Source organism: Triturus cristatus, chromosome 11 (genome assembly GCF_964204655.1).
Source record: "Triturus cristatus chromosome 11, aTriCri1.1, whole genome shotgun sequence".
NCBI classification, from domain to species: Eukaryota; Metazoa; Chordata; class Amphibia; order Caudata; family Salamandridae; genus Triturus; species Triturus cristatus.
This window is the reverse complement of record NC_140594.1, coordinates 1161217995-1161240407: the sequence shown is the minus strand read 5'-3', so window position 1 is coordinate 1161240407 and position 22413 is coordinate 1161217995. Positions and strand designations below refer to the sequence as shown.

General features: G+C 44.7%; 1 protein-coding gene across 3 annotated transcripts in view; it reads left to right on the top strand.

The window, feature by feature from the left end:
- Positions 1-22413, top strand: part of LOC146788638 (putative cation-transporting ATPase 13A4) — a 619876-nt gene that overhangs the window by 517307 nt on the left and 80156 nt on the right. For all 3 annotated transcript variants that reach the window (XM_085635832.1, XM_085635831.1, XM_085635830.1), the window contains 2 exons: positions 449-521; positions 10787-10961. In XM_085635832.1, coding sequence (XP_085491958.1) covers positions 449-521; positions 10787-10961 — 248 coding nt within the window. The remainder of the gene's footprint in view (positions 1-448; positions 522-10786; positions 10962-22413) is intronic.

Sequence of the window (22413 nt, the reverse complement as noted above, 5' to 3'; positions counted from 1 at the left end):
CTTCTTAATTTCAGATTTAACCCTAGTGGCAGGATGCTCTATTGTGAGTGAGAAATAATGCACTTCTTGAGGTATCTTTGTGAATACAAAGAGGAGACTTGGTGAGCCCGTACCACAACAAAGAACTATTGTGAACTGTTTGTGAACTGCATACATACTTTACACATTCCTGCTAAGTTAAGCCTGATTGCTTTTTGTGCCGTGCTACCCATATTTAATCACAGGTGGATCTAGTGACTTTTTGTGGTTCACCCAGCAAGAGATTGTGGTTGTGGTTGTTGCTTTACCAGGGCTCACACCCCAGTCAACCAATAACCCGCTTTCTAAAAATGGTTTTGACCGATCGTGTTGTCATGACAAGAGTTTTCTCTGGGATTGATCACATTATTCTTGTGCATTTCTTTACTAAATCATGTATTTATTTCATCTATTTTTTCCCTTATTTTAGCAAAACAAACTTCTTGGAAATTACCAATATCTCACTCAAGATATGGGAATTGCCTTTGCCACTTACTTGACAAGTAAGCCTCAATAATTGTGTGTTGTACTAAATACATCAGAAATGAGGTAGTTCTCCTGGAAAACAATCAGTAACTTGCCACTGGCAACAAATGCTACATGTGCTTGAGAAATCTTTCAGTTAATGTTATATGTTCACATATCAATGAGATATTGTTTACAATGTTTTATGAAGAGGTTTTACATTTGAAAACATGGCATTCACTTCCTCACAAGTGACACCAAAGAGCAAGTGTTTAAAATGTCATGAAATGTATACTTACACTACACCAATAAATGTATTATATCTTCTAAAACATCACCTAATAAAGAATCCAATACACACTACAAAATGAACACTCTTTAGACATAGTTTTATCTAACATACCTCACACTTCTAGCAAACATCCTGCACACCTTTATAAAATAATGTACAATCAAACATCCTAGAAACACCTAGAGCAAGTATCCCAAATATTTCTATCACCCACCCCACATACCTCTATCAAACATCCAACAAACCTTTATATCAACCATATTAGACACCTTTGCAAACATACACTGTATACACCTCAATCATTAATCAAATGTACCTCTATCAAAGATCTCACCTCTAGCTACAGGATTTTAGTCACCCCTTGCAGCCCAAGATGCTTTTCATTATTTGCTGTGCCATGCAGCATGCCATAGCTCATTAGTTTCTGGCTGTTGTCTGTGAGATCATTGATGAGGGACATTTCAAAGCCCACAGAGAATCAATCAAAATGGCAGACATACTGTTGCAAAGAGGAGAATATTATCTTTCCCATGATGCTTCTCCGTAGGAAAACCCTGATTGGAGATCACAGCAGGAGGGTGCCAACTGAGTAGGGATCCACCCATTTAACCACCAAGGCAGTGAAGAATGGGGGAAGCATACCAGACCTGGGCACTTGCTCCTCTACCCTCAAGAGCCTCAAAGTTTTTTCTGTCCACCCCCAATCTGCCCTCAAAGGGGAGGAGAAAGACAAGTAGGCATCAACTTTCTTTCTATTTTAAAAATTAGACAAGATTGGGGGCAGCCCATCCTGGTATCATGCCAACCCCTACCCTTAAAGGACCAACAGACATCTTCTATTCCAGGTGGCAAAATGATGGCTTTATCCTCAATTTCCCCTGCCTACACTAGACACAAAGATGTATTTTCTTAACAACAGAAAAACGGGGTGGCAGTGGGTCTGTCCATGCATTGGGCAATGTCCTTCATCTTTAAAGTGCACGCAGTTTTTGTTCAATCCTTCTGCTCCCCGTGACCACCCACCCAACCTCCCTACCCCCATCCCAGTACAGGCTTGAGATGTACTGACAATCTGCTCTCCTGACTAGCCAGGGATAGATTTAAAGAACCATCAAAGCGGAGAGGCCAGCCCATCTGTCTACAGGCTAAACAGTCTTTCTGACCCCGGCAGGGGACGATTGGGGATTTGCCTCAGCTACCCTCCCTATGGGGACATACAGCACATTAAGATGGTCTTGGGGCACAATGGGTGTTAATGTTTTCACCATGTCTTTCGCATTGTAGAAGTAGAAGTGTCCACAGACATTTGTGCAGCTCCTTCAACAATGTGCATCAACTGCACCGCACACACAAAGTGTGTACCGGCTCACTCACAGGGGTCTGTTCACTCTGCATCAGGGCATGGCAGCTTGCAAATGAGGGGGCACTTTGCTTTTGTGACTGCTTCGAAGTTACAGATGTGGACATTGAGATGACAAAATCTCAACAGGCACACTGACTGTCACCACAATGAGGTGATGCACAGTCAGTGTGGCCATCAAATCCTCCATTAGGGAGAGGGGTGCTAGGATGCCATGGACCAACTTGGTGTTCTCCTTCTTAGAAGAGAGACTGGTTCCTCTCCAGTGAAAGATGGGGCCGTGGTTTCAATCCACAGCCAAGTGATTCACTAATGCCCTCTCCTCAGCCATGGAATGCACAGTGAGTGTTAAAGCCTGCGGTAAAGACCTCATTTTTTGTTTGCAATGGGGTGCAGTATCCTGGTCTAAACAAGGCACAGCTAATAAAGGGTGCACCACTGACAGTCAACTGATGTATATATCAGGCCTGGGATTTTTCTAGTAAAGGACTGGGGGCTGGACCATTCTGGCTTTGGGTCACACCGTCACCTCCACTCTTGCAGTTGAAATAGTCTTTCTCCCCCTTGGGCCTAGAACCCTGATACAGTCCTCATCCTGATGAAAAGCAACAGGAAATGTGGATTCCATTAGGCATTGTTTTGACACATGGATTGACAAAGAGGTTGTAAAGCTCCCCATTCAGTCATTCCCAGGTAGCAAGGACTGGCCTACATCAACCAGCGACTCAACTTGCTTCAACCCGCCAGACACCTGCACTCCTCCTCGCTAGCTCTTGCACCCCCCCACACAATCGTCACAGCAGGGGCTGTTCCTTCTCCTACATCACCTCCAACACCTGGAACGACCTGCCTCTAACCTTCCACCGCCACCTCCAGACTGCTCCCTCCCAGGCGGACTACTACAGAAAGCTCAAGACCTGACTTTTCGACATAGACCCCAAGCGCCCAGATACCGGGGGGGGGGATGACAGTGCCGCACTACACAAATGCTGATTGATTGATGGATTGATTGATCGATCGATAGTTTATCTGGTGCCCTGGCACAGGACCTGATGTCAAGATATACTGATGACAAGCGTCATTCAGTTTTTTTACACCATTGCCCGGTTTCTAATGAACTTTCTGCCCCCTGGGGCAAAAGAACAGAGGGGAACCTTCCAATCTTCCTCTAATGGAGAATCAAATTGTACATTTTCTAAATTCAAACTTGAAGATGTAATATGGATTTCCAGACCACGGTCTTATAGGGAAATGGAAATTGAATGAGAGAGAAAGAAAATCTCGACACAGGAGAATTCAGAAGATGTCTTGAGTTGTATCTTTGTACTGGACTATCCAGGCTTTAACAAGGGACTTTTCATGGGCATTGGTACAAGCTAAGGCAAAACCAATGAAGTTACTGAGGAGACACCTATTCAGATCACTAATAATCAACAGGAAATTTGAACATCAGAATGAAGGTGATATTAATGTACTCAAGGGTTTCTGTGGTTTCCTACACAAAAGGCAAAACATTTCTTTGAAGTGGTATTGTCAGAAGTCTCAACCATCATGCTTGATTGGTTGTGTGAAAGATATGTGGGTGTATATTCACTGATTTTGTTAATCCTGATTCATCAGTTATTCTGCTTAATTGTACAAGTGACTAAAAGAGAACAAATTAAATATTAGTCTTCATTCACACTGGTTCCCTGCTCAAATGAAAACCTTTTTAATGAATGTTTCACTTACTCAAACTCTCTCCATAAATAACTAAGGATCTGATTTCGAGTTTAGCGGATGAGATGCCCGGTCACCACCATGACGGATGTCCCGTTCAACTCATTACAATAAGGATATATTGCACTAGTAATTTGGCAGACGATGGTCCTTAAAATTATTGAACAATATTTCATTACATGCACAATGCCAAACTCAATGGATGTGTAGTACTCAAAAGATTATTCAAAAGGGAAGAAAAAAGAAAGATAAACTTACTTCGGGCAATGATTCCAAAGTAATCATCAAACTCCAATTCCGGATGAATTGCAGTCAACGGGATGGCAGAAAGCTCCTACACCAACCTTCATGAAACAGGAATCCAGATGTGGGGACTGATTGCAACCAATGAAATAACTTTTGGTGAAAAGATGTCGCGTTGTAAGCAGAATTGTTTTTGTTCAGGAAGGGACACATTCACACTCCTGCGCAAAGACTACTCCTGAGGCATTTCACTCTATTTATGTGTGCTGCAGAATGCAGAACACATCGGAAGAGGAAAAAACTAAGAGAAATAAAGATATTGCTCCTCGTTTAGCCTCACCTGGGAAAGCGTCACATGTTCAATCAATCAATCAGGCATATATTATAGAGCGCAGCTATTTTCCCCTTCGGGTATCCAGGTGCTGAGGTGTCAATAGACTCTAGTCGAAGAGCCAGGTTTCAAGTCCCATTCTGAAGTTCGTGAGTGAGGGTGATGTACGCAGGGGAGGGGGAGATCATTCCAGGATTTTACGGCAAGGTAGGAGAAGGAACTACATCTACTGTGACTTTGACAAATGCAGGGAACATGCGCAAGGGTGTGGGAGGCAGAGCACAGCTGTTGGTATTTCAGGCGGTGGTTGATATAGGCAGGGCCCTGGTTGCAGAGGGCTCTGTAGGCATAGGTCAGCATCTTGAACTGGCAGTCCCAGCTCTACCAGTAATGGTAAATCTGGGAATGTATCCACATACATGGGTGTTGCATGGGAACACCTAGGGAACACCGAGGCCCCACCCATGGAATGCCTCCCCATGGCAGAGTAACACAGCATAGTGATTTACGCTGTGTTGTGTTACTCTGGATTTATCAAGTCATTCAGGGCCATGCAAGGGGGCCTTGTGTGGCTTGATAAATCTCATCTTAGGGGTTGCAACGCTTTTGAAACACATTCCATGGTACAAAAGTGACACAACCTCTTGATAAAAATGGCCCAAATTGACATGGGGTGATAGATCATCTGGTCTACAGTTCAATTCTACAACTGGCAACTCCTGCACCCCTGACTGCTTCACACCGTTTCCCTGGTGGCGTGTTTTGGAAGGATTTCTAACCCCACCACGATTAACCTACTCAGGAGGGCTGAAAGGCCAGCAGGCTACCAGTAAAAAATTGTGAGAAAAGGAAGAAAGTGGGGTGCTGGACTATATTTGCATCAGAAAAATAACTGTTCCATGCTCAATCAGTGCAACATTTTGCCTGGGATCTTACCACCCAGCTCCAGATTGAACTAATGTTTGGGTAAACCTGACACGTCATAGGAACTGACATACACTATAACAATGTGAAGACCTCATTGACACCACATTCATTTCACATGGTCCAAATTGTGATGGGTTTTTGTTGCAAGCTATATGTCCGCCCAGGAGTTGGGTGCTCTTTTTGTTGGGAGTAGTGCTGGAACACTGGGAGGTACTTTTTTATAGTAGATTCTGGAACTTACCTTCACTGAAATGTGAGGCAGAACTGTAATGTTCATCAAAGTAAGTTTAATGTGTGCAAGGCATTCTGGGCAAACAACACGCCCTGTGCCCTGAAGAGGGGTGTTATTTTATCAGGAAATGTATATAAGAACGCAGGGTGGTAGGACTTTTTAAAATTCCCAGAGATTCCAAGGGGCATATTATCTAGAAACGGCGTTAAGATTATCGCTGCTTTAGCGGCAGAAAACTGCTGCTAAATCGGTGATAATGGGCTTGATAATATGCCGCAGATAATTCCCATAGAAGCCCATGTTCTAGTGTCAACATGGGCTTCTATTGGAATTCTCTGCGTCATATTATCAAGCCCATTATCGCCGCTTTAGCGGCAGTTTCCTGTCGATAAAGCGGCGATAATTTTAACGCCGTGCTTGATAATATACCCCCAAATCTTTTCATTTTAGAAATGTGAAGGACATTTTAAATGTATCCAAATGTTGATGTTTCCAGGCCTTCTAGGTGAAAAACATAATGGTATCTACAAAAACCACACTACTCACACCACCCTGGGCACCAAAACTGCAATTCACCACATTGCCAGAAAGAAGACAAATACCAAGTAGACAGAGTACTGTGGATACAGACATATTCTGCAACTTTTCTTCCCAGACAAGGGAAGCAAATATGTAATTTATCAAAAGTTTGATATCTGCAGGACATTCTTGGTTAGAAAAAGTGGCAGGCTCCATATAAGACATACCTTGGGTTTCTCCAAGTGTTAAGATTTTATAAATGTCTGCTTCCTTGGGTACCGGTTAGCCCTGAACCCAAATACTGCAGTTGAAAGATTAGAATTCCAAAGAAAATCTAGATGTCTCCGTGTTGCGTAAGTGGCCCTTCTTGTGATGGGTGACATGCCAAACAATTCCGATAATTAGGAGCAGAGGTGGGAACACCGAATAGTAGCATGTTTGTTATTTTCTGATGCACCTGGCCCTTTTTGCAGGGTCGCCCCCAGAATTTTGCATTGTGTTGTTGAACCTGTTTTTGTTGCCTTTGGAAATCTGTGCTTTTTACCACTGCTAATCAATGCTAAAGGGCTTGGTCTCTTATTCACACAAGGTAAAATTGCCCTACACCTAAATGCTACATTTAATTTACGAGTAGGTCTCTAGCAAATGGTTCTGCGCGTACCGGGGTATTCAAAAGAAATGCTACTGGCGGGCTTGCAGCACGTATTGTGCCACCCACTAAAGTAGACTTTTAAAACATGTCTCAGGCCTGGTACTGCAGCCTGCAGTGCAGTTTCAAACTGCCATTTCAACTTGGCAAAATAAGCCTTTAGGTAGGCCTCAACCTTCTTTTTTAATACTTATAAGTGACCCCTTTCGTAGGCCCTACAGGCTCTTAGGCAGAGTTCAATGAATTGAAATGTAGGACATGTGTTCTCAGGCTTTACATATCCTGGTAGAAAAAGATCATAAACTTGTATTTCACTGTTGTATGGCCACCTCTCCCATTAATTAACACTGGATTACCTTATTACAGTTAGTAAGTGCTGAGTTCGGACTGGGAACCAACCAATAGATATATAGGGGCCGATTCAGAGAACTAACCTGAGATGAAATCCTAAACTTACTAATTTTGGTATTCACAGAAGGCATTTAGTAGTAGTAAAGTTTGGACTCCTAATGCCTTCTGTGAATAACAAAAGTAGTAAGTTTAGGATATTATCTCAGTTTAGTAGTAGTAAAGTTAGGAGTCCTAACTTTACTACTACTAAATGCCTTCTGTGAATACCAAAAGTAGTACGTTAAGGATTTTAACTCAGTTTAGTAGTAGTAAAGTTAGGAGTCCTAACTTTACTACTACTAAATGCCTTCTGTGAATTACAAAAGTAGTAAGTTTAGGATTTTATCTCAGTTTAGTAGTAGTAAAGTTAGGAGTCCTAACTTTACTTCTACTAAATGCCTTCTGTGAATAACAAAAGTAGTACGTTAAGGATTTTAACTCAGTTTAGTAGTAGTAAAGTTAAGAGTCCTAACTTTACTACTACTAAATGCCTTCTGTGAATAACAAAAGTAGTACGTTTAGGATTTTATCTCAGTTTAGTAGTAGTAAAGTTAGGAGTCCTAACTTTACTACTACTAAATGCCTTCTGTGAATAACAAAAGTAATACGTTTAGGATTTTATCTTAGATTAGTTCTGTGAATCGGCCCCATAGAGTTTACACTCTAATTAATTGTAATTTAAAATCCTCTTTAATGATAACGTTGGATTCCAAGACACAATTCTGAAAATGCCACTTTTAAAAAAGGTTCATTTTCTTGTCCCAACCATTTATGCCCTCTGCCACTGTCCTGGTTTGACATGACTGTAAATAGTTCTGCTGTTAAGACTTGTGTATTCCTTCCAGACAGTGACACAAAGGGGGCTTAGGTGTGAACCGGATGGACCATCCTGGAAGACTGACTGGGGAGGAGCTGTACCCAGCCTTATACTTCAAAGGGGTTTGCCTCCTGCACACACAAACAAATCTAACATGAGACCTGTTCTTTAGCACCCCAGACACTTTGGAGCCTTGACAGAGGGAGAGGGAAAACTTTCCAGACAGAATATGGGGGTAGGAGAGGGCGTCCCCCCACACAAAGACTGCTGCCAAGTATAAATATTGGACCCTAGAGGCACTTTACAGAACTCAACAGACGTTAAACTCCTGCGTTAAGGCATACTTAACGCGATTTTAAAAATCGCTACCCTTCCTTGTTAATATCGCGAAGCTGCTGTTGCTGTTGCGATATTTTCCCTGGTTGGTCTCACGCCACGCCTACTTTGCATCTCATTAGCGAGTTAGGCGTGCTGGAAACGGGCGCAAAGTCAGCAAAACACGCGATAGCGTGTCTTTGCTGATAAGGCGATGAAATTATCGCCGCTTTTCACCTGAAAACGGACGCAAAAGCGGCGATAATTTCATAGCGCTGCCTTGATAATATGCCCCTGAGTCTTGGTTGCAATTAAAATGTATAATTTGTGTCCCTACTTCTCTTCGTTCATTACCTATTACCTTATAAATGAAATGCTTTTTCTCTGCACAATGAAACATTATTATCAGACGCAGCATTGTTGTTGTCTCTTGATATCTCTTGTTTTTTGACTTCCAACAAGGGGCCTGGTTCACAAGGGTAAAGTTAGACTTTTGTTCTAAGTTTAGACCAAAAGTCTAACTTTAATTTTCCATGTTCACAAAGGTAAGTTACGAGTAGTATCTTTACGATTGCGGAGTTTCTGCACTTAGGTAACCTGTGTGAATCAGGCCAAGACCCATATGTTCCTGTGACCCTGCAGTATCTGAAAACTTTCCTCCACCGAAGTGTGAGTAAAATGTGTGTTCCTCGTCAAAGATTAAGGTTTGCAAGCACTTCTGAGCTAGAAGTCCTATTTGAGAGCTATGTGAGGCACAGCTCCTGGAGTCCCCTGGGTGTCTAGTTTTGAAAATGACGGGGTTTAGTTAGAATCGCTGGGTGACAGAGTTGGAGGCCTGAATAGTCTAGCCAGTCACCTTGGCAAGTAGGAGGACTTTTGGATATACTCCTAACTTGACAGCCCACATGTCAAAACTATGGTCAAAATACTCAAAATGTCCTCTGGTGGGCAGAAAGGCTGTTGGGATTTTAGGGCTGGAGGATAGGACTAACACCAGGGTTGTGCAACCACATATCAGTTTGTTTTTTTGTACAATAAAATATATCTCTGATGTCTAGTGTACATTCTGCCCCCCAGGGGACATATCAGTGCTTAATTTGAGCCAGTGGTTGCCAGTAGGGGGCACATGCAGTTATTTGTGGGACTGGCACATATTTTTCTGCACCAGACATCTGCAGAGAGGGAAAACACACAAACTGGAAAGAAGGAGGAAGAGAAAGAAGCAAAAGCCACCACAAGGAAGACATCAGAAACCTGCAAGAGAGAGCTGAAGGTACATAGAATGTATGTTAGTGAATTAAAGAGGCCTGAAGTGGACTTAGGACTATGCAGCAGTGGTATTCCACAGACTCACATTTAATTGCACCGGTCGCGTTTTTTAGAGCAAAACTTTGGGCACAAGTACTCTTTCATTTACAAGTTACTTACAGGGGCATCTTCAAGTGGGATGGCTTATATGTCTAATGTTTTTAAAATGCCCACTTGCCATATCTCCAGAACACGTCCTATCTTCAAGGAAATATTGGTATGAGCACTACCAGTAGCCAACTCTGATCTATACACTATTTTGCCTACTAGTTCTTGGTCCACTGAGCTGCAACCTATTCTCAACAAATTGAAGGAAATGGTCTAATAAAATTCACAGAGGTCTTCAAAATCCCATAGCCTTCCAAAGATGGTTTGTTTCATTAGGAGAACTCTATAATTGCACTCTGTGGGCCCGATTCACAGAACTAACTTAAGACAAAATCCTAAACTTACTACCATTTTCGTATTCACAGAAGGCACTTACTCATTTTGGTATTCACAGAAGACACTTACTCACTTTGGTATTCACAGAAGTTAGGAGTCCTAACTTTAGGACTCCTAAATGCCTTCTGTGAATACCGAAAGTCTTAAAATTAGGATTTTTCTCAGTTTAGGAGTCCTAAAGTTAGGACTCCTAACTTTACTACTACTAAATTGAGAAAAATCCTAATTTTAAGACTTTCGGTATTCACAGAAGGCATTTAGGAGTCCTAAAGTTAGGAGTCCTAACAATACTACTACTAAACTGAGAAAAATCCTAACTTTAAGACTTTTGGTATTCACCGAAGGCATTTAGGAGTCTTAAAGTTAGGACTCCTAACTTCTGTGAATACCAAAATGAGTAAGTGCCTTCTGTGAATACCAAAATGGTAGTAAGTTTAGGATTTTGTCTTAAGTTAGTTCTGTGAATCAGGCCCTGTGATTCCTGCATGCACTCACTCCTGCAGGCACTCGAGCACTTATTGATGCATTCACTCACTCATTCACCCTCACATATACTCCACACTCTTTCAGATATCGTGGCATGGATAGCCTCTCACTATGTGGTTACTCACTGGAGTTGGGATGTGTAGTTTGGCATCAACTGTCACTTCCCTCATAAGGAACATCCATTTATGAGAAAGCACCCTAACTTTGAATCAAAATTGAACATTGTATTTTATTGCTTTATAAACACGTGCATATTGTTCTTGTCTTTCAGTAACCTTAAACAAAGCATCCCCAGGGCTATCTCCCTACAGACCTCTGAGGCACCTGATCTCATTTCCTGTTTTGGTCTCCATTGGGGTACATTTCCTAGCCAGCCTGATTATCCTGACTTGTGCCTTTCTTCTGGTTCAGCAGCAGCCATGGTACAGCAACGCTCATTTCTTCAGGTACAGAATTTAAGATCTTTGGCAAATATTGATGATTTTCTATATTAGGGGAAACATTTGGGTTATACTTACAAAAAGTCTCTTTAATGTAAACCTACTTATGGTTGCCCTGCATCACCTCACTCACACTCTTCCAGCGGCGGCTCCTCCGCTATGGCGAAGGAGCATCACCCACCCTGGGGAGTGACAGGCAGCAGACAGAAACGGGAAACACAAAATGATAATAAACCATTTTATTATAATTGTATTTTTCTTTCTGCTGCAAGCAGCCAAGTCTGGGTGGTTTGGGCCACGAAAAGTGCAAGGGGAGGAGTAAATCACCCTGTAAAGTGTGCATGATGGTTTGGCCAGCTGTCTAAGGGCGTCCAACCCGTCATGCGCGCTTTGATCTCTCTCCACCCGGGCTGTGTTGTACAGCCGGGTGGAGTAGAGGCACATGCTCCTAGGAGCTGAGAGGGCATTAAACAAGCCCACTCAGCCCGATCACTGTGCTGCTCTCATGAGAGCAGCGTCTTGATTGGTGTCTGGGAGCCTGCGCAGTGTGCAGGGACCCCGAGCAGAAGAATTCCGAAACAGCGGCCGGCAGTGCAGCAGCAGGTAGGTTTTTTATTTTGTATTTATTATATTCACCCCTCCACACCTCCACCCCACTCCACCACATGGAAGGGCGCGATGAGTGCAATCTTCTTGATGTGTGCAAACCTCCTTGTACCCATTCTTCACCCCTTTCACACCTCTATGTTGTGTGCCTACACCTCCTGGTGGGCATTTACCACCACACTCAAACTAACTCCTCAGTGGTTACTAATTCACACTGCTTTATGTCAACCCACCTCAAAGTGGATCAGCATCACCTCATTTTGCACTCAGTTTGGTCCAAATGGCATCTCATTTGTCTTCTGCACAACCTCATTCTAACACATTCTCACTCTCAATAGTTCACTGGGTATCAGTGCCATTGTTCATACACCCAGTCTCACTCTCTTCATTGTACTTGCAACTCTTAGCAGCCCTGCTGCCACATACCTACACACCGCCCAATGAGCACCAACCAGCATCATACGTGTTTTACATGTTGGCCTCCAGATGCCACCCATTGACATCCCAAAGGACCAGCTGCCAGCTCTCTTCCATGTGTTTCACCTTTTTACTACATTACCGCTATCCGCATCCTAGTGGCCTGCATCACTTTCTTCACACTGATACTTACTTTTCAGTCCTGCATCATAAGGTTAGCACTCACCTGAGCCTTTCTATACCTAAGTGATGAGTGATAGCATGTGTTATGCGTATACCACCTTACATGAGGTCCCTTGGAGTCGATCGAAGACCTGGTCTTATGATAAGTAGGTTTTTAAGGCTGATGTAAACTTAGTGAACTAGGGTGTGCGGTGAGGGGTATTCCACTTAGAGGCCCTGGGTACAGAGAGTACCATGTACTAGGGACTTTAAAAGTAAGTTGAATATGCCAATCAGGAATTAGCCAACTCTATGTGCTTTTAGGGGACAGAGCAAATACATTGGGTACTCAACAGCACTGTTCAGAGTCCATAGACCAGCAATAAAATTCAGCAAAACAAGGTAGGGTGACCATTGTTCTTACACTATGGATCACTGTCTGAGTGATAGCATTTGTGAGGCCTTAAACGAGCTCTCCTGGTGCCTATCTAACTGCAGGCTTAAAATAAATAGGTTTTTAAGGATGGCATGAAGCTGATGATTGAGGATGGCATTGTAAGTCGTACTGCATTTGAGTTCGGTACAACCGGGCTTGGCATTGAAAAGGCTCAACAGCCCATGGCTTTAAGTGTGATCCTGATTATGTACAGTACAACTTTCAGAGTACATAGGAACTCTCGGTTTAAGAGATCCAAGTCCTAAATAGTAGTAGAGTTAGTACATAATTTGTGCTACCTTGTAATTGATTATGCCAGAGGCTGGGACCAGTGTAACAGCTTCCCTGCTCGGGAGATATCATCCCTTTCCTTGGGCCAACCTCTGCCCATACACATGCTTTTCAGACGCGCTGTTGTTGTCCTATTGAAGCTGCAGAGAGACCTGCAGATGTACAAATGCAGTGTTCCAGTCTGGAGTTATATATGGCATGAGCAACCAGGCACTATTTGACCAATTTGGGACTCCAAATATATTCTGCTTTTAATGGTGATGCACATTTTATGTGGAAGAGGCTAGTCTCAGAGATTGAACCAGCAGGGAAGGCAAGGGGTGGATCTTGAGTCATTGAGCTTTTCCCTAAACAAGATTCAGTCCGTTTTGGCACGGTTGAACTGGAGTTGACTCATATACATCAGTTGTTGAATTGTGGTTAAGGGTAGCTGCTGACAGGTTGAGAATGTCCAGCATCCAGCCTGCCCCCTCATCAGCCACCTCAGTGTTAATCCCAGGAGCCCAAAGCCTGCTTGAGGGTTGAGAGACAGTTCCTATTGTCCTAATGTTGTTGAAGTTGTAAAATTCATTCATGATTTTGACCAAGACAGACAGTTTGATAATAGGCCTAAAGTTAGCAAGTATGAGGGGAAGTCTAGATTGGGTTTTTATAAGAACCAGGTAATTATGCCTTCCATAAATTCAGAAGTTATACAGACCTGTGAGGAGGACTTCACATCAGCACCCTGATCAGTGAAGTAAGTTTAGGGTCAAAGTTCTAGAGTAGGCCTGTCGGCGCTGGATCCAGGGGGGCATCAGTAGGCTGAAGTGACACAGGAATATTTTCTTTCTTGGCTGAACCTACAGATCAGGCATCTGGTTTTTATTGTTTTGCAAAGAAAAGTGACTCTTGATTGATCCATTGCTGTCAGCAGACACAAGGTCCGGCCACAAAAGTGGGAGATGTTTTTATCGGACATGTGGGAAACACTGGGTGGTAGGAATTGTGTTAATCCCCGCAGAATCCAGAAGTTCACTTCATAAAACTGTAAGTAACATGTGTGATTTTAGGCAAAAATTTGAGGTACGCAGGACATTGTGAGTAAAATGTTGTGGAATCCACAAGAGGCACCCCACCCCGGACTCCACCGGCAATGTAGTTTACAAAAATATGTGGTATTGGTCGGCTTTCCCTAGAAACAGTGTGCACCCTTGCAGCGAAGGTCATAAAAGATAAATAATATAGTACACCCATCCACTAATTAAGTACAAATACTCTGGTTGGATTTGACACGAGGGTGAGTGAAAAGTTCAAAAAGTAAATGTTATTGACTAATGATTTCACAAAAATAAAAATGCAGAAAACACTGTTGGACTGACACATCGGTCACATCACCAATAACCCAGACATCAACTAACTTCCAAGCACACCATCTGTAAGTCACAACATACACATACTGTCAGCCAGCTGCTGACCCACCCACACACCTCTGGTAAACTGCCACTTCTCAAACATACCACCAGTCAACCCGCCTCCAACCACATCCCTACTGTCAGTCAGCCACCACTGGACACACACGCCAGTCAACTGCCACTTCATATGATGCCACTCAACCACCACTACACACACAGACTGTCAGTAAACTGCCATAATATACACCTCCAACCAGCAAACACACACACACATATATACACCACCAGCCAACCACCACTTAGACATCCCCATGAAGCTCCACGCCACATTCAGTTCTAAAACACTCCCAGAATGAACTGACCACACACAAAGCAAATACAGAAAAAACAAATATTTCATTAAAGAAAGCACATTCATTTCAGTTTCTTTTTCAAATTGAAAAAAGCCCCCCAATTTCTAGAATATTCGAACCCAAATTTACTTGCATGCAGAATAGATGTTACTAAACATATCAAACAATTGGCAACCTGGTTTCAAAATGGAAATAAATAGTAATGCAGATCATAAGGTCAGTCGCCTTTTACGCTTGTGGTTGATTCCAATGCGTACGTTGTTTATGGTACAGTTTAAAACATGGGGCAGACATAGGCTAGGATTAGGGGGACACTCTGGGCAGTACATACAGCTCTCCTTTCCTAGACCTCTTCAAACACAGATTCTCCATCTGGGACAAGAAAGTCTTTTTTAGTTTTTGGTGGAGCATATTCAGAAAAGTGTCTCTCTTCCTATCTAACACATCCTCCACCACTCTGATTCTAGGAGCACCTGCTTGCTGTACTGCAGCAAGGATGCCTAAAGCAGACTGCTGAAACTATGCAAAAGACATCTTGGATTCTGGAGAATGACCTTTGAAAGCAATGAAAGCATGCAAAATTAAAGAAATGAACAGCCAATTTCTTGCACCAGATGTATGACTTGCGAGCAGCATGTTAAGGGGTCAATCTTTGATCATCTCCCATGTCCTGGTGTATGACAGAATGCATACTGGTCTGTGCACTTCAGCAACTTCACCAAACAGTCACAGGTGAAGTACTTTCAGTGTGAATAGCTTTAACCCTGTGGACATCTCTTCTGCCAGAAATGTTCAAAGCAAATAGTTTATTGCCACGCAAGGCAGTGCTCTGTCCCCTTTTCAGCTTTTTCATACAAAAGCTCTAGAGGGTGACCTTTAAGGTTAGAGTGGATTGTGCCACATGGCACATACATAATTGCACCCTTCTTTAAAAATTGGCAATGTATAGATCGTGGCCTTGGCAAAAAAGTGTCCATGTAAGTTCCCACACAATTGTTTCACTGACTTCAAAAGTAGGACAACTGGGATCAAATGAAGAACTCCTTCTGGAGTACAACCTTAAATCACATGTTTATCTGGTGGCACTTTTACATAACATATGCAGCTCACTACCATAACATACTCTCTTACTGGGTATGTACTGTTGGAAAACCAAAACATCCCTTGAACAGGACCAGAGACTCCTCCACAGTTATATCGTGACCTGGAACATAGATTCCTGAGAAATGATCAGTTTCATGGTCAAGAACAGACTGAATCTTGAAGAGACATTCGCAATCGGGATCATCTCGTGGCAACGACGTAGCATTGTCCACAAGTTGCAGCATCCACTGCGGAAACAAATATCGATCTCTACGTATGATTTGCTGGAAAAGAGCAGTTGCCATCAAGGGAGTAGTAGACCAGTATAATGACAAGGATAGCTGCTTTAGCACTTGCACCAAAAACTTCAAATCCTGGAACTGTCTCATCTCATGGAGGTTTGTGTGAGTCCACCCGGTACCTGTCGAGTGGGTCTTCAGTGTGGCATTACTGTCCCTCAAAAACTGTTCTGTATACATATACAAAATACGTCCTCAATAAAGAACTGAGAGAAAGTGAGAGGTAAAAAGGTCTTTATATTGACGCTATATCTTGCAACACCACTAAAGACAGGCCTCACCATGTTCGGGGCAATCCAGGGTTCAGTACTTCCAGTGGGAAGCCTTCAAGACACTGCTCACAATCCATCTTGCTCAAACTGCACTACTAAAGAATCTATTAATATAAAACAAACAATGAAGTTTCTACTACAAAAAGATACCTAGACAGCTCTTAGTTGCCACAAAGAGCTGGACCGAGTATCCACTGCACTCACTCCGCACAGGCACTGAAAACACCATAGATATCGCACTGGAAAGTAAAAAAAATGAAACATTACCCATAAGGTAACTCAATATAGATCCATTAAGGGAATCAAAAGCTTAGCACAAAAATAAAAAGGGAAAAATATTAAGATCACAATACAAATGCCGATAAGAAATAAAACAGGTCACATTATAAAACATTATTTTAGAAAATGCAACCAAAGGAGAGGCAACTCATTCATGAGTCCAAAAATTAAAGCTTCACACATCTTGAAATGGTGTTGATAAAATCCAATTCTTTATTTTCTTTCCAATTCACTTAATAACATACAGCCAACACATCTCGCTCACACACATCAAACTTCATCAAGGCAAATAATCTTTTCACAACGACCGTTCATAATCTTTCCCATCACTAATCCTGATACTAATGGGCACTCGCAAGGTTATTATCATTTTATTTTTCCATGCTAAGGAAGTGGGGCTGGGCAGAGTGGGGGGGACGAGTGGTGGCACTCTGTAACTGTGCATGGATGTTTGGCCGGCCATCTTGGGCCAGCCAAACATTCATGCACACTTTGCATATTCTCCACCCAGGCTGTAATGCATGCCCAGGCTTGCATTCCCTGTCTGAGCGCCAAACCAGAGTGCTTAGACCAAGCACAATGCTGCATTGCGGAGTTGTGATTGGCTCAGGGGAGCCTGGCTGCTTCCTGCTTCCTGTTTGACAATAGGCCAGGAAAAGGAAGGAGAAGAGGCGGCGACTCCCCTGCCTCCCTATCCCCATCCCTGCCTAACTACAGCTTCCCGGAAGCAGCCGCCACTGCCACTCGTCACCATTTAAATCGATTGTCCTCCATCCTGATGTCTTGTGTGCACTGTATTCTGAGAAATGTATGGACTCCATGCCACAAATGGTGCAAACAAAACATCCCATCCACAGGCAGCCAACCATACCCTGCACACAGCCTTTGGTCATGGAGAGCAAGGGATTGGCAATAGGGCTTGGCCTGTGTCCAGGCCCTATGGCCAAACCAGCCGGAGGCAGGCAACAACCGTGCAGACAGTCAACCCCACACTGCGCACGGCCTTTTGTTGTGCACAGCATGGGGTTGGCCACAGGACCTGCTTCCAGCCAGTACCTGCATCCAACTCCCCACAGGCAACCATCCAGAGGTAGCCAACCCCACACTGCGCGTGGCCTTTTGTTGCGCACAGCATGGGGTTGGCCACAGGACCTAGCTTCCAGCCGGTACCTGCATCCAACTCCCCACAGGCAGCCATCCAGAGGTAGCCAACCCCACACTGTGCATGGCCTTTGGTCATTCATGATGTGGGGTTAGCTGCAGGGACTATCTTGCAGTCAGGTCCTGCTTCCATCTCCCCTCAGGCAGCCAACCAGACACTGCACACAGCCTTTGGCCCTGTGCAGTGGGGTTTTGGCCACAGGGCTTGGCCTTCTGCCAGGTCCTGTAGCCAAACCCCTAACAGGCTGCTAACTCCACACCACGCACTACCTTTGGAGCGCTCGCCATGGGGTTAGCCTTTGAGTCCCAGGGAACTAACCCCTGTGGCAAAACATATATATTAATGGGAGGGGAAGTGCAGCCCCCTCTCCAACCCTCAATTGGCCCTGGCAACCCCTTCCCTAGAGCCGTATTACATTATAAATGGAAGGGAGCCATGTGGCCCCCCTTCCCTGTGCCGCATTTGGCACTGGGGACCCGATCTCCTGGAACCGAGTAATTAATAAAAGGTGGGTACACCCTGTCCCCCTCCCTGAGCCTAATTAACCCCTAGGAACCCCTTACTCTGATGCTGAAATTTTGAATAAAAGGGAGGAGACTGTGTGGCCCCCTTCCCAAACCTTCATTAGGCCCTGGGGACCCCATCCTCCAGGGCCATATATATTCTAAGCGGGAGGGGGGCACGTTACCCCCCGCCGAGCCTCTTTATGCCCTAGGGACCCATCTCCCATGGCCGTATTTATTTTAAAGGGAAGGGCCACTCAGCATGCATATAGGAAGACAGCAGTGGACAGGGATGATGCAGCTTCCCCAATGGGCACTGACACCCACTTTCAGAAAGAATAGAAAAACATGGTCCGAGGACACATATCTAGTAGGAAAGCCTTCCTGCAAAACAGTGAATCTGCCCCAAAAATATCCCGAGCCTTGGGCACTGTTGAATTCCATAAGCCCCTGCAATGGCTAAGAAATGTGCAGGAGGGCCACCATCAAACTAAACAGTGTGCTTGGGGCGGCCAGACATGCAGCCCACCTGGAGCCAGTGCCTTTGGCACATAAGTTATAGAGTGCAGGTCATTCTGTTTGGGGTGGGGTTAATAAGGCCACATTTCAAACATGTTGAGAGTAATGTAAGGGCTCTTGCATACATTAATTAGAATTAATCATGCTTTGGTGACAATGTGGCTATTAAGTGAAGGGTTACATGTGTTAATGAAAGTAATTCAAGGTGGCACCATTCCAAAATATGTCAGTGTTGTTGCATGTGTTAAATATGACATATTTTAGCTTCTAGCAATGTGGTAAAACCTTGATACCCTAACGTAGCCAGTAGGACTGTCTTTTTGAGGATGACACTCCTGTATATGGGTTGGGTACAGGCAGGGGGATTGTGGTTTTAGGTTTTAGGGCCTGTTGGCAGTGTGACCATTTCTAAGGATTCCACCAAAGGACTTTCCATCTACCTAATTGTAGTTATATATATATATATTACTGCATAGTATTTAGTGTCCCCAAGCTCCTTTTTACTGGTATTGAGGAGTGTAAGACACGTAAATGCTCCTTCAATGGCTCTGTAGACATTATTGAGTTGAGCAGCTCATTAACCCTTGATTGCAGTTCAAAAGCAGTGTTTGGTCACTAGTTGCCTTAATTAGATTGTCCCGTTAAACACCTCAGAAGACACTGAGGGGCATATTTACAAGGTCTGGCGCATCTCTGCAAATCAGCAGGGACGCGCCAGAACACTTGCGACAGGCAAAACCACCCGTGCGCCACCACTGATGCGCCGCATTTACAATGCGGCCACGCTGTGGCGCACGGATGGGCAGATGCATGTCGCATCCCCCTTCGTAAAGGCGGCGCATTGCTGGAGTCGCGTCGCAAGCGCGACGCGGCTCCAGCAAGGCTCACGGGCACCCTATGCCTAACATGCTGCGTCACTCCTTGCACCTGCTTCAAGCAGGCGCAGGGTTTTGACGCAGCATGGCCGTAAAAGTGACCCAGTGAAATCTTGTAGATTTCACTGCATCACGTTTACGAGGTGTACCTGCGAGGGAACGCCCCCCCTGCGCCGTAACGCCCACATGAAACCTGATGCAGGTTTCATGTGAGCGCAGGGCTTTACAAAGTGACACATCTCCCTAGATGCGTCACGTTGTAAATAGGACGCAAATAAGGCGCAAGGGGCTTGTAAATCTGTCCCTTTATTTGAAGTGAACTGCTTCACATCTGTAAATGGGGCAGTGAGAAGGCAGGCACCCGCCAAGCCCTAGGGACAACTGTCTGCGGTTTGTAAAGTACCCTACACATATGACTGAAATAGGCAGAATGGTGCACTGTTTTAGCAACACTTACAATCATACTGCAACTAGAACCGTCTGTGAGTCCCTCATAGATTAAACATTCTACAACACTGTATAATGTCTCAGAATTTCCACTGAATATAAGGAAACAAATATGAGCACTTTATAAACCTTCAGGGGCAGATTTACAAGCCCCTTGCGTCACTTTTGCACCGTCGTTGCGTCACTTTTGTGACGCAGCGGCAGCGTAAAAGTTGTGGCCCATTTACAACGTGACGCATCTAGGGAGATGCGTCACGCTGTGAAGCCCTGCACCACATTAAACCTGCGTCAGGTTTAATGTATGCAGGGTGGGTGTTCCGTCGCAGGAAGCCCCGCAAAATTGATGCAGTGAAATCTACAAGATTTCACTGAGTCACTTTTACATCCATGCTGCATCAAAACCCTGCGCCTGCTTGAAGCAGGCGTAAGGAATGACGCAGCATGTTAGGCATAGGGCGCCCCTGAGCATTGCTGGAGTTGCGTCGTGCTTGCGACACGACTCCAGAAATGCGTGACTTTTCCATCAAAAGATGCATCAGAATTTCTGATGCATCTGTCAATCCTTGCGCCATGGTGCGCCGTATTGTAAATACGGCGCATCCATGGTGACGGAATGGTTTTGCATGTTGGCGCAGGTAAAGTGACGCATCTCTACAGATGCGTCACTTTCTTGTAAATCTGCCCCATAGTTTATATGGAAATTGTTGATGGCACTATAATATCTCTTTAGCGTTAGTGCAGACAGAAATTCACAGGTGCACAATGTATTGTGAGGAGAAGCCTTAGTTTTTCACACGTTTTGGCAGCAGGACTTTGGATTAAGGCAAAAACCTGTTTGTAACGTGCGACTGCATCTCACTCAGTTGTGCTCAGTCACTGCCTTGTTGGACTGAAGTCCCCGCTTGCACGTATGACTTCACTGGTAGCTCACGTGTGCACCATGTAACTTTTACCATACAGAATGACACCTGTTTCCAATTCTACACTGTTTCTATTTCATACGTGTAGACATGTACATAAAGTAAATCTATGGTGCCTGTGTTTATGGGCTCATTAATAACTACTTCCATTTTTTTTTTTAATAATCAAGCGGCTCCAAGAGCTATATGAGAAGGAGCTTGGATGATGTCATCAGTGATGTCACCACTGATGCCTTTAAGGATGTCACTTGAGACGTCATCAGTGATGCCATCAATGTTGCCAATTAACGTTTTGCGAGTGATGTACTATTTGACGTCATTGGCAGCGCATGCCAGGTATAGCTAGCTCGGTAAATTATGATTGAGGGATTTCAGTTTTGTTTTGCGTTATGAATGCTAGTTTTTGTATTATTCAGCGCCTCACTCACACTGAATGCAAAGATCTTGCACAAACAATAGCATCTATTGCTGGATCAGTATTTCTTGTGATTTTATGTCATTTATAAAAAAAAGTGTAATTTGCAAAAAAGGAAATGACACACACTTCACCCAGCCAGGGTTGTGTTAGTTGAAGGACTCTTCCTGGCTCGGTGATGCTTCCTGCAGCCGCCGGCTGTGCCCTGTCCTGATTGGGTGACAGCGACAGTCCGCTCTGAGTGGTTTTCATTATATTTCGACAGTGCATTCGTCTGTGACTAGAAGCAGATGTCGCTGCATTATACGAGAGCCTCACAACAATGATGTGGGGCTCAGAGCAATGGGAAAGCTCGCCGTGCCTTAGGGTGAGGCGGGGAGTGCCCTACTGGGGAAGGGGCCACGCCTTGGAAGGTAACTGGCAGGAGGGGCAGGCCAGGTAAGGTACACAGTGCACCACTGAGGGCGAGGCAGTGCAGGGGTGAGGCGGGGAGTGCCCTACTGGCTAAGGGGCCACGCCTTGGATGGTAACGGCGGGAGGGGCAGGCCAGGTAAGGTACACGGTGCACCACTGAGTGCGAGGCAGTGTAGGGGTGAGCCGGGGAGTGACCTACTGGGGAAGGGGCCACACCTTGGAAGGTAACGGCGGGAGGGGCAGGCCAGGCAAGGTACACGGTGCACCACTGAGGCGGAGGCAGTGCAGGGGTGAGGCGGAGAGTGCCCTACTGGGGAAGGGGCCACACCTTAGAAGGTAACGGCGGGAGGGGCAGGCCAGGTAAGGCACACGGTGCACCACTGAGGCGGAGGCAGTGCAGGGGTGAGGCGGGGAGTGGCCTACTGGGAAATGGGCCACACCTTGGAAGGTAACGGTGGGAGGGGCAGGCCAGGTAAGGTACACGGTGCACCACTGAGGCGGAGGCAGTTCTGGGCATGAGGCGGGGAGTGCCCTACTGGGAAAGGGGCCACACCTTGGAAGGTAACTGCGGGAGGGGCAGGCCAGGTAACGTACACGGTGCACCACTGAGG